Source organism: Pseudomyrmex gracilis, unplaced genomic scaffold, assembly GCF_002006095.1.
Source record: "Pseudomyrmex gracilis isolate BER0280 unplaced genomic scaffold, ASM200609v1 scaffold_189, whole genome shotgun sequence".
Taxonomy (NCBI): domain Eukaryota; kingdom Metazoa; phylum Arthropoda; class Insecta; order Hymenoptera; family Formicidae; genus Pseudomyrmex; species Pseudomyrmex gracilis.
The window spans coordinates 229,952-245,410 of record NW_018020773.1 but is presented as its reverse complement, the minus strand read 5'-3'; the positions used below and the strand labels follow the sequence as shown (position 1 = coordinate 245,410).

Genomic DNA, 15,459 nt, shown 5'->3' with positions numbered 1-15,459 from the left:
GTGATCTCCTTTGTGCGTTTGTAACTTAACAATAATAAAAAAAAAATATTTTCTATCACCAGTCGAGAGTTTTTAGAGATACAACTGAATCGGGACTTCGCCGCTACGCGGATAGAAAGAAGAAAATCTGAATGCAAGGAGTAGATCAAACGGAAACGTACCTGCTTATTTCCAAGTATCACAATTATTTTTCAAGTGTACATATAATACATAAATATTCTACAATCTGCGTTAGTTTCTAGTTGTATCATCGCTTATTTATTATTTAAAGAGAGTGCGACTGAAAAATTCGCATTTTTACATTTTCAAAATGTGAACATTCTTACACGTCATCAATCTGTAATCATTTTTTTCTCTCTCTCTCTCTCTCTCTCTCTCTCTCTCTCTGTATCTTATGAAATACGTTTGATAAAAATTTATTTGCTTTGCCAGATAAAAATTGGCGTGTATTTGATATAAAAAAGCCTATAAAACTCTAGTAACGCGCATCAATTAGAAAACAATATCAGCAAGTGAAGAAAAATTTATTTAATAGGAATAATTGAATTTAATATTATCACTTTTAATTTTTTTTTTTCGACCGTAATGCGAATTTCGTCGCACGCATGTGTTTTTTTTTTTTTTTTATGTACATTACAAATAGAAACGCTTTCTTCGAAGTGGCGTATATCTAAGATGAGATATCATTTACTTGCAACTTGGTCTTTGTCGTACAAACACCGATTAATTCTCTCACCTCGCAATTATTTCATAAATTAATCTTTCAACATGCATATCTAATCGCTATGTTTATTACACATACCGATAAAGCTTTTTATTACATACGCGCTACACTCTTTATGGCATCACGTATCAGTTTCGTGTTATAGTTTCTATGTAAACGATCGTAAGAAAAACAATAGCGCTCGCTCGTTCTCTCGAGTTTTCGTCGAATTTGATAAGCAAGCGTTCGAGATATTTCTTGCACACTTCACAGAAGCACAAGATAAATTACTCATACAATTAAGCAATTTTAAAATGCGCACTTCCTTGCGGATTATAATTCACTCTTCTTCCAAAGAGAATATTATTAGATATAATACACATTATACAATAAAAATTTTTAGATGAGTTTACTTCGATATTAGTATATGTGTATAATCCTTCGCGTGTGCTAATACGTTTATTATCATTGTTTTACATTCGCATCGTTACTTACAAACGCAAACAATTTCATTTCAAGATCAAACTGTAAAACGACTCGATGCAACAGACTGCGCCGCAGTTAGAGTATCAAGAATATTTCAATTGATTCCGTATAATTAAAAAAAAACTATATAAAACTACGTGTGCACTTGTGACCAAAGACATTTGCTACGTTCAAAAACAAATTGAATGTTCTATGTGTATTACTAATAACAATTGTCTTTTTTTTTTCTTTCATTCTCGTCGCGAGGATTTAATCGAGAGTTGCTGGATTAAATAAATTATCTAGGAGGAAGAGATACGCACTAATAATACTAAGATGAAACCTAAAGCTTACGTTTCTTCGAACGATTCGGTAGGACCGTTTTTCCAATCAACCGATTGATTATTGCGCAACATCGTTTCTAGATTCGCATGCTCACTCTTCTTCTGATGCACCACGTGCCACGATCCGTATACGTATGTATGTATGTACACACGTATGCGCAACTGAGACGGTCTAAAAATAAGCAGACGGCAACAAGAGCAAGGATCATAGCAAGCATGGCGCCAGAATATTCTATTTACGATCAAACTCGGCGATTTCTCTACAACAAAGTCGCCGCTCTCGATTGCGTGAGTCGAGATTCTCGTTCGTTTTGTGATTCTCGCCCAAAAATGTTAAATAATTCACTTCACCTCATTCCCGGACATCCGAGTGCGTCGTGTACGGCAATTTATTTACGACGAATAAAAAAAGACTCCACGTCCAAAAAGTTCATATGCAAAAAAATAATACAGATAAAATAGATATTTATTGACATTCTTTGTATATATACAACATAAAAAGAATACACCAAAGAAAGTAGGAAAGAATTATTTTTTGTATATGTGCTATAAATCTTTCGCTTACAACACTACAGTCAGATATATTTTTACCCCACGTATTATTTCTATATATTGTTGTTGTTGTTATTAATTATTATTGTTATGTATAAATAGTTATTTGCAATATTATTATTTAGGTCGCAAAATTCTCGAATCGTTCTTAAACTCACAAGTTTCGTGTATGTATATATGTACAATGCGTGTTCGGAGACTTTCTTCGAGTACGTCGTAAATAAACCAGGTACTCTCGTATCACACGCTGGCCAGAAATAAGATTTGTTTCTTTTTGTTTATTATCTAACACGCACATCTATACACAACAACTCGACCGATATCTACGACGTCATCGAAAAGCGCTCTATATCGCGAAAGATTACGACGATTGTTTGTCGCGCTCGCTTAAAAAACAAAAAAAGAAAAAAAAACTATGTAACGAGAGAGCAAAGTTACACGTACAGACGCAATTAAATTTTACACTCGCGCTTAACAAACTCTTCTCTGACAGCTCTAGAATAATTCTACGAAGCCTTACTGCACACTTAAAAAAAAAAAAAAAAAGAAGAAAAAACAACAAAATATAAATACCGTAAAATCAATCAACTTTTTAAATAGAATAAAACTAGTTGAGCGCGCGAAAGAGCTCTACCGAGAGATTGGCAAAGGAACTTTCGACCTCTTGCACACACCGCGTCGTTTTCGTATCACGGATGATTAAAAAAATAAACAAACTGTCGTACACGGCACATGTATGTTTCGATTTTTTACTCAGCGTACAGCGAACGCCCGCAAAATTGGTCGCTAAATAACGCGAGGGAGGGAAGGAGTAAAAACGCTCGTTCTCGCTCGGTTTTATAAAAATATCAGCAAAAATACAACATTATCCTCAATGATCTATCTCTGGTGTCGTCAGTGATTCGCTCTATCTACATTCATCTAAATATACATATATATATAATTTATAATTATAATTCACACGATATCTTCCACACGTAACTTCATCTATAAACATTAATATTTAATCACATTCATACACGCGTTAATCTTGCATTTTCGCATGCATTCGATTAATCGTTCATGTTTGCAAATAACAGAGTTCATTGCCTATTGGTTTTTATTTGTATTTCACATCAATCGTCCCGTCCTTCGTTATAAAATCGCGAGTAATTTATATAAGCGTCGTACTTACTCGCAAAGCCCCGCATGCGCGCGCTTTCTCTCTCTCTCTCTCTCTCACTCTTTTTCTTTCTCGTTGTGACAAAAGTTACTGGATCTGACAATTGTGCAGAATTTCCGTATATATGTACAATATTTATATATAATATTTTGAATGGCACCGTGGAGGTTAGCTTTACGTTTGAATTGGTCGTTCGTTTTATCTTGATTTCGCGCGTTTAAACATCATCTTAGAAACAATCGAAGTTAACGTATCGCTGATATCTAAGAGAGTTCTTTTTCGTTCCAATTCATATTCAAAGAGATCCTGCTTAAATCCCGCTTAAATCCCTTGACGTTTTCGCGCGGTTGTTTGAATAAATTTACAAAAATTTCCACCACCTTTCTCACCGTTCGATACCTCGCTAAATCACAAAACGAAAATCCTGCTTACCGCCGGGATGGGCCGTATTTTAAAAGCTCGCGTCTCACATACACAAGAAAAAAAAACACACACACACATTCGGACTCTGATTTTTTACACTAAATGGTACATCTATTCTTGCTTCTCTATTTCTTTCTTTCTTTCTCTGCCTCGTCTTGCTTTGTATCTGAGTGCAATAAGAGAGCCATTAGACGGAAAGCGACTCTCGAACTTTGGTCATGTCTTCTGGATCCTGCACGTTTGTCATTCCGGTCGCTGGCGTGATCTCGCAGCCTGATGTGGAAGACCTCGCCCAGAACTAATGTGTCACGTAGTTTCACCGTCGAACACACTACTTGTGTGTGTTCTCTTTCGGCGAACCGCCCACGTTCTATTCCAATCAGTTTCTCGTTCCAGCTCGTTTCTATACAATAGAACACTATCGTTGGGCGTATCGTTTAATTCTCTCCACGCTGGCGTGTCTCATAACGCCGGTGATCTCATTGCCAACTTCATCCTCGGCGCTTCCTCCTCCGTCTTTCGTCGGTCGCTCCATTTCCCGTCTCCTATATACACGTGTATGCGCGCACTCTTCCTTCACTCTAGTCATGTAAGAAATCGATATACGGTCTAAAACATGAGCGGTCATCAATCGTTGTTCATATCCTTCAGCTCGGTGTATGCGATCCGCTTCCGGTACAGGTTGCTGCCGCTCGACAATCCTCCTTTCCTCTTGTTCGGCAATGTCGACGGACCGGGCGCGTAATAATGCCGCCTCTTGTACACGACCATCCTGCGTAAACAACAAGAAAACAATAATCGATATGGATTGCGTGAATCATACAAGATTTATAGAAATTTAAAGAGAGAATTCGCATTTCTTAGGTTTATGTCTATCGTGTGCGCTTATCTTTTTGTAAAATTCCGCAGTTGTGGATTTTACCACTAATTGTTTTAACGACTACGTACATTGGAAATACCGCATTTTATCTTCGTGAAAAATTGCAATCAGTTCGCTTAAACAGATAAGTGTGTGTTCGACAGATCTTTAAGAATTCCGCATTACCGCAGTTATCACAATGTGCATTTATCGCGCAATATCGTGTGTGCAAAGTGACAACGCGTTATCGCGGTATTTTGTTTGAATTTCAACTGTCAATTTGTTTTTTTTTTTTCCGAGAAAATTGAATTACATCTTGGTTAACACGCAAAAACTGATTTCCCTCAACAAAAATCGCAATCTTCAAGCGCTACTTTTCAATTGCTGTCACATGTTTTCAAAGTGTTTTCTTGCGCGTATCTTGTGTGTTTCATCATCAGACCAGGCGCATTCTCGCAAAAGTTTTTAAGTAATTCGTTATTGTGTCAATCAATCCTGCGTCCAAAAACGCAATTGGTTTTACTCTGTGCGGTTTTATCAATGCTATATATATAATTGCCGCGTTTGCACCGATGCACGAATCGGTCCTTGAGCGCGATCTAATGTCGGCGGGAATTTGCGCAAAAAGCCTGAATGGCAAACGCAATCACGCCTACATCACGTGTATATGTTCGCTCTGGCGGCCATTCGTTTCCTCCTCTTTCTCTCTGCACCGCACCACGTGCACACGCTGGTAATTGTATCGGTACCTTCACGAGAACATATATTGACGATTACGGCTAGTAGTCTCATCACACCTCATCGCGATAACGTCGTGATGTAGCGTGTCAGTGTTCCGTGGAACTGCGAGAGATATGCAAGTATCTCGAAAATACACTCATCGTTCGATGCGCCAATTAATCTGTGTTGTTTCGTTCGAGATCTCGCTACAGAATTTTAGCCCGTGAAATATATTTTTGATTTCACACGATCGATTGATTTCCGTTCCAAATGAAGTAAACAAATTGAGATAATTACAACATTTTACAAGTCGCAGTGTGTAACATACGTATTTTCACACACAACTTCTTACCCGAAAATTTCTAAAAACGAGACATTTGAAAAATTTTGACTTTGTGTAGACGTTTGTTTTTTTTTTTTTTTTTTTTTTTCCAGTTTTGTAGCTTCTTTTTCTTGGATTGAATTTCTTACTTTTTGACAGAATTAACTTTCAAAACCTTCAGAATAATTCTCCGTCTTTCCGTGTACGCGTCTTTTGTGTCACCCTGTATAATCATCATAGACTCGACCGCTATCTGCGTAATTACTATTGACGGTAGGCTAAGCACCATCGAAGACGACTTGCTGCGCGTGAAAACTTCCACTCGCGCAGCGGGACGGAGCAATAATTATTGCAGTAACAAAGACTCCCGACTGCCATCTATTGAAAGAGGCATCCTTGCAAATGAACAATGACGTTCTTGTCTCAAAACGTCAAAAAAAGACACACCTGTGCGACTGTTATTGAATTTTATTTTTAATTATTTATAAAAGTGTCTTTCTCTTTCAACAAATAATTAAAATTCATTACGTACAATTATTATACTTTTGATTTGCGACATTGAGACTCGCACAGAGACTATTGTTTCTTTATAAATTCGCCCAAATGATTTGTGTTTTTACAATTAATACTCATCGTCGATGTGTAGACATCCGGTTGTAAATCGGGCGTAAACTTACCAAACTTTCCGAACAAAACGAGAGGGGAGGTGAGCGTTTATCCAATCTAGTTCCAAATATATATATCTGTAAGTCTCTTTCTCTTTGTAATACTCCGAAGTATTATTGTGTTTACAGGATTAAGAAATGGTCACATGCAATATCGGGAGATCGGGAAACAACTGTACCGTTGCGGGATAAAAAGTTTACGTGTAATATCGCAGGATAGGATAATTCGATTTATTTATTTTTATTATAAAAGTTGTCGCACACAAGGACGTGGACTTGGATGCAAGGAACCGTGCGTAACACATTCGCGCGCGTTCGCGCTCTATAAAAGTAGATAAAAAAAAAAAAACAAAAAAACAAAACGAACAATACTTATTTGATAAAAAGTGATCGCCTTCAAAAGATTATCAAACTACTGCGGCTGAAACACTCATGCTCTATTTTGGTTTTGCGAGAAAGATAAAAAACACGATAATGTTTGTGTATACCTACATGTGGTGTACGACGTATTATCGTAGTGTCTCTGTGTTGGGCTGAAATGTTATGCAACTAAAAAGTAATAATCGGCGGGCTCGTTAATGTTAACTCGAGAAACAGCGAGAGTTACAAAATTCCATTTATGTACAAACGCACCGTAATACGGCGTAAGTCCGTACGAGAGACTTATATGTAAAAAAACAAAAAAAAAATATAACTGCGTATTTTGCATATACACACATAATTGAACCTTCGCATCTCCTCATCTTTTCACAAAAAAATGTCTTTTAATAAAAAATATATAACAGAGTAACGTTGTTTGTTTATATTTGTGTATATTTTTCTATTTCTCTTATGTTTTATTTTTGTTCATTAGAATCTATTCAATAGATTCGAAGAATATGTAGATATATAATAATAATAATAGTAATAATAATAATAGTAATAGTAATAATAATTCGCGAGATCATAGCTCTAACGTTTTTCGCTTTAAAAATATAGTACGTATACGTGTGTGTGTGTGTGTGTGTGTGTGTGTGTGTGTGTGTGTGTGTGTGTTGTGTGTCGTACGAATGTTCACAGATTTACTACAAAGGGAATATAAATTGTCACGAACGAACAAGGGAGGATTATAAAATATACAAGCGGCAATTCGCGAATTGGAAGCAAACTATCTGTCATCGTTGTGTGGACGTGTCAACCGCTGTCAACGGACTGTCTGTCCATTGTCCACTGCTACATATACACATCTTGTGTTTCCCTCAACTCGTTTAAACGTTTTGTCCTAACTGCTCCTTCTCGTGTTTTATATTTAAGGCACCGTTCAAAAAGTAACGTCGAAGGTTGTGAAGGACTAATATTTCAGCGCGCGACGCTCTCAACCTTCGCCATCGCGCCATTGCGGTTCGTAAAAAAAAATAAAGGTAGCGTCGTACACAATAAACTGACTAGATGAGTCCGCTGCTCTTTCGCGAAAAGAGAAAGCGGAATCTTTCTTCTTCGTTTTATTCGTAAACTAGTCTTGCCGAAGTTTTGTTTTGTTTTTCTAAACCTTTTCTCATCGCACCTTCCGACAGCTCTCTCGTCCTCTTCCTTTTCGAGGAACCTTTTTTACGGACCGTCTCTCTAGAGACGCCGATTATGTTTTTCGTTTGTTATACATGTTACATATCTATGTATACGTCATAATAATTTATCTAACAGCTAATAATACTAGCACAGTAATTAACGGCTAATCTCAAAATAAAATAACACGTAAATCGGCTTAGGCGGCTAAAGTCAAGAGAAATCACCTGCGGTATTTCCAAGGTTTTTTTTCAGACCTATAGATCTATAGATTCCTGCGGTAGAAGGATACTAGAAACGAAATTCGACCAGCGAAGTAGTTCGTTAAATAATCACAGAATATCCCTCGTGACAGCACATATCTGATGAAACGATTAAGTAATACAGATGATCGTTTATATATATAGTAATTAATAAATTCTGTCTTACGTAATCCGTCAGCGAGAAGGGCCACGATGTTTTTATTTTTTTTTTTTTATATAAATAAACGTATCTAAATCTTATTTTTTACACAACTAAAAAGGCAAGTGTTATGTTACTTTTAGGCGTATACTAGCGATATATATAGTTCTGAAAATGATAAGGTTCGAGGAAAAAATCTATATCACTCGTACTACAAGCGCAATCTTCTCGATAAAGTTGGAGTGGAATGATAAATTGCACGTTAATTATAAAGAATCTAAGCCATTGAGTATAAGTATCGACAATATATCGCGAGTATCGCTGGCTAATAAAAGATTCGTGTCCCTTCTGACAAGTTCTCTTTTTCTTTATATAAAAGCGACGTAATACCGTTAAAAAAATATATTCTGTGTGCTTATAAAATAATTCTTTGGAAGCACGTGTGGCAAGAATAAAAAAAAAATAAAATAAAAAAAAATAAAAAAAAAAGAAAAGACCCATATGAGGCCCTCTCGCACACTCGATGTGTCCTATTAGTGTATAATAATATCCATAAGAAGAACAGTGCCCGCACTTGCTTCTATTTGGTCCCTTTTTTTTTTTTACCCGTTACACGATTCCTCTTCGTCAATCGTCCGATTCATTAAATCGCACAAACCGGACGAACGAGGAAGAGACAGTATTATTTAGATCGATTGATGGCTACTTGTGTAAATCGATCTTTCTTTTTTTTTTTTTTTCTAACGTGTCTTTTCGCGAATATTTTATCCTAGTTGACTTAGATCACGTGGATATCTGAAACAGAAAGCAAACAAAAACAATTTTTTTAATACACACATGTGAATTTATTAAATGTTGAATTTATTAGAACAAAGAAAAAAAAGAGCGACAATAATAAGCGAGATTTCAAATGTAAGCATTTTTTATTCCATTGCGACGGAAAGTACTTTCTCTATCTTTGATACACTCACCTCACCCTATAAATCCTGCCGCTAGCGATATGACGAGAGCTAAAAGCCCGGTCAGCATTTGACCGGCCGTCGAGACGACCTGCGGTGGTGCCGCGTTCTCGACCAAGTCTGGCGAGAAGTAATCCTCCGCGGTCAACTTGTTACCGTACTTATCCAGCAGATCCATAACGACTCCGTTCGACCAGCCGAAACCGAGCTGCACCTCGTACTCACCTCCGGTACCGTGCCCGCCCGAAACGGTCGCGTCGTACTGCAATCAAAAAAATTTCCCCATTTTCCCCTGGTTTAGACTATCCCCGAGAGATCTACCGCGAAATTGTTCGCAAGTTAAATCAATCAACGTGGAAAACGATTTTTTTATTGTACTTAAAACATAGCGTTCGAAGTAAATATAAATTTCATTTGTCAACATTGTTGAATACAGAGAGAGAAGAAGATATTTTTGTTTCATTTTCTCATCGCGAAATCTTTACCTTCTCGTACATGCTGTGCGTCTCGTTAAAAGCCTTGTAGTTACTGCGGACCCATCTCTGGCTGATTTCGTAGGCCAGTCTCTGCGCCCAAGGATCGCCCGTGTTGTCCAGCGACATAATAAAGAAATACTGGAGGGGCGGCCAGGCGTTGGGATAGTCCCACTGTTCACCGGAGTGTTGCAGCGTCGTTGGTATACCGCCGTGATTCAGCATAATCTGATTCTTCTCGAGATACTTGAGCACCTTCGACACGTATTCCGATCTCTTCGACGTGTCGTAGCAGTCCACCCAGAGCGGGATGATATTGGTCGGATAGAAGTAATCTCTCTTGATGTCGTTCAAAATATCGTAATCCAACCAGGCGCCCACCTCCTCGTGCCACAGCACCGCTCTGATCGCCTCCTTCCATTTCTCGGCGATGTCGGTGTAATACGCGGCCTTTGTCTCGTTGCCCAAATGACGATTGTACTTCGCCAGCAGCACGGCGTTTCGATATACCATGGTGTTCAAATCGACCGGGATTATCGATCTGGTCTTGAGATTCGTCAGATTACCTGGAACCCGCCCAACCCCGTTGTTTAATCTTCACGATTCGGTCTTACATTCGCTCTTGCTTTTGAGTCGCGTGTTGTTTTTTGAATATATAAAGTTCGCACAACGATTTTTGAAATGCTAAACAGTTCCTAATTCAAGGTGTGCGTCGAGCAAGGCGGGGCAACTCGAATCTTAAATGGCACGCAATTCAACCGAATTCCCGATGTGTGATTTTGCAACTCGTGCGAATTATACGAAATTGAATTTTAAAAAGTTACCGGACGATCCGGGGGAGCTTTCACTTAGGAAACGAGACGAGGGACCTTGAGCCGCGCGCTGATCTCATTGAAGATACGGTGTTTAATGTGGAATAGTACGTAGCGGGATAATTGTGCGCGTAGGTGTGTGTTGCCCATATTGTATAATTGCAACTTTATAACAGTTTCCATCCATAAAAAAAAATTATGGCGACTAAACAAGATAAGCTGATGATTATTTTCAGTTCTCCGCGGTATCGAATATATCAGCTTCAGACGATCATCTCGTCGGATAGATGAAAATAAAAACTTGGATGCGAACAAACAAAATGACGCTACATAAAAAGTTTTTTTCGCACGTATAAATAATCTGTTTTTTTTTTTTTTTTTCTTATAGACGCAAGTGATTTTTTTCACAAGCCTGTAATTGGACGTGAGTTATTTTTCTGTTGCCTCGGCAACAATATCGCGCGTCTTTATCCGGTTTTTTTTTTTTTTTTTTTATCAGAGGCAGCAGTACTAAGTCTCTTGTCAATATTGTACGTTGTTGTGCCTAATGTCGCTCATCAATCAAAAAACGAGAAAGTTCTATTTTCTAGATCGCGCGGAAAGCAATAAATGATAATTACCCTTGTTGGTACCCTCGAGCACGAACCATCGACTGGAAAAATCCCATCCGGACTCGGCCGCTGTTTTCAATTCTGCGTAATAATTGTCTTTCTCTTCGAAAGTTCGAAAACTTTGGCCCGTCAGATAGTCCTCCCTGATATCATCAATCAGAATCGCGACGTTAAAACACCGAAATCGATAAAAAGTGAGATGCTTTTTGTCAATGTAATTATTTTTTTAAGTTTTTATAGTTGTGTGTATACATTAAGCAAAATACGTTCGGAAAAATATATTTAACAATTCAACACAAGAACAACGAACGCAAAAAAAAAAAAAAAAAAGAAGAAGATATCTGGACATTTAAAAGAACATCATGTGTTTTTCCCCGACTCATAAATCACTAGCTGTTCTTAACGTGTGCTTCGTCATTCTTTCGCTACCGCACAAACACGAAAGTCGATATACTCACTTATAGGATTCCGGTCGAGGACCTGACGACTCTTCGTAGTATCTTGCGAGTGTGTAGTTTATTCCGTCCTTCTCGATCTCCACCGTTCGGTTAGTCATCCAAAAGTCGAATTCCTTCTCCAGCAGCCAGAGATTCTCTTTCAGCCAGTCGTAGTCGTGGCTATCCTTCAGATACTCCTCCACCATCGACGTCAACAACGGCGGATGCGAGCGCATCATGTAATAGACTCTACCGCCGTTCGGTATGAAACCGATCTTGTCCACGATCGACACGAAATTGTTCAGCATACCCTTCACGGTGTTTCGCATCTCCGACAGCAGCAGACCTTTAATAATCCAGTACGAGTCCCAGTAGTAGAACTCGCGGAATCTGCCACCCGGTACGATCACCGGATTCGGCACGTAAATGATGGAGTATAGCTCCTCGTTGTCTCTCACGTCGTCCTTCATCTTTCTGCCCAGCATCTTCCATATGTGATTGAGGTCCGAGCCGAACTTTCGCAGCTCGTCGTCCTCGATCTTCTCCAGGAACTTTGGATTCGGCTTCCAATCGGCCGGATCCCAGTCCTCGAACTCGTAGCCGGGCGGCTCGAACGTGTCATTGACGAACTTCTCCACTTCAGGCTTAGGAGGTTTCTGCTTGAATCTCTTCATAAAGGTACGAAACGCCGCCAGCGTCTCGTTCGGCGGCCGCTTCATTTTCATGTCGACGAACTCCTTCGAGTCCTTGTACACGCCGGCCATCTGTATCGTGTGCAGCAGATCGCCGTGGCAGTATACCTCACTGGAAAGGCACGGTACATGGCTACTTTTGGCACGTTCGAGACGGAGAGATTCTCGCGATCGCGCGCGATCGGATCTTCCAACGAGATCAAAGTCTCTCGTTGGCTTAACCGGTCGCTATTTTTGGTTGTGAGTAATAAAGGGAAAATAGTAACAATGACTCGACTTTGCACCGAAATAAAAAGTCTTACGACTTCTCTGAAGAGAGAGAGGAAGACCTTGTATAAAGAGATTATACATCTTATCAATATAATAAAAAGAGAGAGAATATCTCTTTTAAACATTTTTAATTTTACAGGATCATAGTGTGTGGTAAAATTCGTGGTTTTGAAGCTCTTTTTACTACAGTGCGAAGTCAACTGCGATAAGAGATTAAAAAAAAAAAAAAAAAAACGCTAATGTTTAGTGTGTGTTCGTGAAAAATCATGTCATCGATATCGTAAATATTAATTTAAAAAAACAATTGTATTATAAAATAACATTTTATAATAAAATTTTATAATAAAGTTTTTATGAATATGTCGAATGAAAGCCAATGCGTTCGAAATAGTGGCATAGTGAGATTTTCACGAGAAACGTTTATTTGCGGTTGTCGCGGTTGGATCGACATCCAGACCAATGTCTCGACCTCCAACCGAGTCCGGAGATACTTTAGAACGTGCGAGTTTTTCGAAGAATCGTGTAAGTCTTCTCATCGCGCACAAGAGAGAACTAAAAGCATTGTAATTCCTAATTGCAAAATAGCACTTTTAATTAGTCAGTCCGTTTTTTCCTCTTGTAAATAACATCAACGAGACGCCGAGACATGTGCGAATGATTACACGCCTGATTAACACAGTGCTAAGTCACCTCACAGTTACATTGTCTTATTATTACATTGTCTTATTTTTTTTTTCCTATGATCTGTAAGTATTCTGATTCACTTCCGGATACACACCTTCGTACCGACAAAGAGGATTAGATCAGAGCTCGTAAAAGAACGCGTTTGAACGCGAATCATCTGAACGAGAAGAACGCATGTTCGTAATAACTGTCATTAAGTCCCATAAAGCTCCAACTTAATTTTTTTATGGTTTATTAAAATCCCAGAATAAACGCGGGAAGCGCGAATAATATACAATAATAAAATAAATAATATACAATAAATATAAACATATTGTAGAATTGTGTGTATATATGTATCACACACACAAAATGTACAATATTTATATTTATTTTATTTTTTACTTTTTATTTCTATATATAGAGAGCGTATGCATTTAAATCAGCAAAAAGTCACTGCTGCTTCTTCAACTCGATAAAACTCTTTGTTTTTTTCCTTGTTCCGTTTAAAGATATTGTTTTTTCACTAATCTCGGTACGTGCCGAACGTGATATCTCGGAAGATTTAACGCTCGTGAAATTGTCAACAGAAATATAAGGCCGATACGAGCCATTCGCAGAATGTTTGTGCGGAAACTAAGCGTGTACATATATATATATATATACATGTAACGAACTATACTTATAAATTTTTACAAGTATTTTTTGAATTGAAAATCTCAATTCTTAAAATCATACGGGATGCTAGATTTGCTAAATTTATAAGTATAGTTCGTTACATGTATATATATATATATATGTACACGCTTAGTTTCCGCACAAACATTCTGCGAATGGCTCGTATCGGCCTTATATTTCTGGTGATATCTCGGATTCGCGTGTACGAACCAAGGGGGGGTTACGATTCGTATGTACGTGTGAAGATGCGCGACTTCAAACGAAAGAAAGGTCTTTGATACCGAAAATCCATTCCGCATGTTATCTCGAAAGAAACACGTGCTTCTCTTTTTACGGCGCGCTTCTCGCGCCAAAGTTGATCACCGATAATAAAGTCAAACAATTCCGCGTGTGGAAAGAACGAAGTCGTAGTAGCTCGCGTGACGGAATGCGTGGAGACGATTAGTTGAATCGCGAGATGTGCCACCTCATTCCATCATTTTCCCAATACCTCGCGCGCAATAGCTGTGTGTGTGTCCCGTTTGCCGCGATAGCAGGTAATTTTCCTACTCTTTGTGAAAAAAAACGAGCGCGCGCACGTCTCTTTTATGTTGCGTGCAAAACGAGATTACGCAAATTCTCAGCGAAAAAAAAATACAGGTTCTATGTATACAAAGATCAAATTTCGAAATACCGATCATATTAATCTGAAATTACGTAATAATGATGGTTTTTTTTACTAATTATCTTGAGAGATTATTGCACGCATCCTCGAGAACGTTTCGCGTTTTACAAATGTTGCGAAAAAACGTGATAAAAAAAAAAAAAAAAAAATTATCCGCGTTATTATTGTCGATATTTTTTTAAAGCACGTCTCATCCACTTTTTCATCTTCTTTTACAAAGATTTTAGTACAAGGATATATTTGATTTTTACAAACCGTCTGTTGCCGGACTATCTATGCTAATACATTTTAAACGCATACCTAATATGATGGTGGCGTAATTTAGTTATTTGCGTCACTTAGCGAATGATATTATTCCGTTACGTTACACGGAAATAAGATGCGCGCGTTGAGATGTTTGTTGAAAGTATATGCAAAATGAAGTTTTATATAGAAATACGTTTTTTTTGTTTGCAAATTCTTGGTAGTCGCGTCAAAGTTTTGATGCTGCTCGATAAAAATTTACAATAATTCTGTTTGAATAAATGCGAATACAATAATTTACGTTTCTTTATCAAGCGTACCAATGTTTTCGCGCAAAACGTCTTTGACCACATTTATACTATATCGCTAATTATCGCTGTGTTCGATCTTACACGATAACCTAATTTAAACATATAGAGATATAATAAGTTTTAATTATTGTTTATGTATCTTTATCAATAATACATCGATAATTAAGCGCGTATCAGTAATTGTTTTGACGTCAATACGTTGTGTACCAAAGAGTATCGGAAGAAATAATAATCGCGATTGATAAAAAGAAACATTTTATTTTATTTGACGCACGTGATCGTGAAATCGTATCATCGGCGATGTCAGATCGCGCGTTGTCGATATACCGTTTTAATTACACGTTGGTTTAATTAATCGAACGCGATTTCAAGTATTGCGTCAGAGTTTGCTGACAATTCAAGTAACTCCATGGCAATATATATTTATATATTGTAAAATTATATATAATTAAATAAATATATATAACAAGTATATAATTATTATTTA

At 37.8% G+C, this 15,459-nt stretch overlaps 1 protein-coding gene across 6 annotated transcripts in view; it reads right to left on the bottom strand.

The window, feature by feature from the left end:
* Positions 1-358: 358 nt before the first annotated feature.
* The window catches only part of LOC109858125 (trehalase), a 57,686-nt gene continuing 42,585 nt past the window's right edge, over positions 359-15,459 (bottom strand). For 5 of the 6 annotated variants that reach the window (XM_020435071.1, XM_020435075.1, XM_020435076.1 and 2 more), the window contains 5 exons: positions 11,473-12,255; positions 11,024-11,157; positions 9,604-10,157; positions 9,136-9,380; positions 359-4,421 (listed from right to left, as the gene is read on the bottom strand). In XM_020435071.1, the coding sequence (XP_020290660.1) occupies positions 4,277-4,421; positions 9,136-9,380; positions 9,604-10,157; positions 11,024-11,157; positions 11,473-12,255 (1,861 nt within the window). In that variant the 3' untranslated portion in view covers positions 359-4,276. Of the gene's footprint in view, positions 4,422-8,221; positions 8,955-9,130; positions 9,381-9,603; positions 10,158-11,023; positions 11,158-11,472; positions 12,256-15,459 lie in introns of those variants that run through there. The other variant, XM_020435077.1, reaches the window with a different exon arrangement.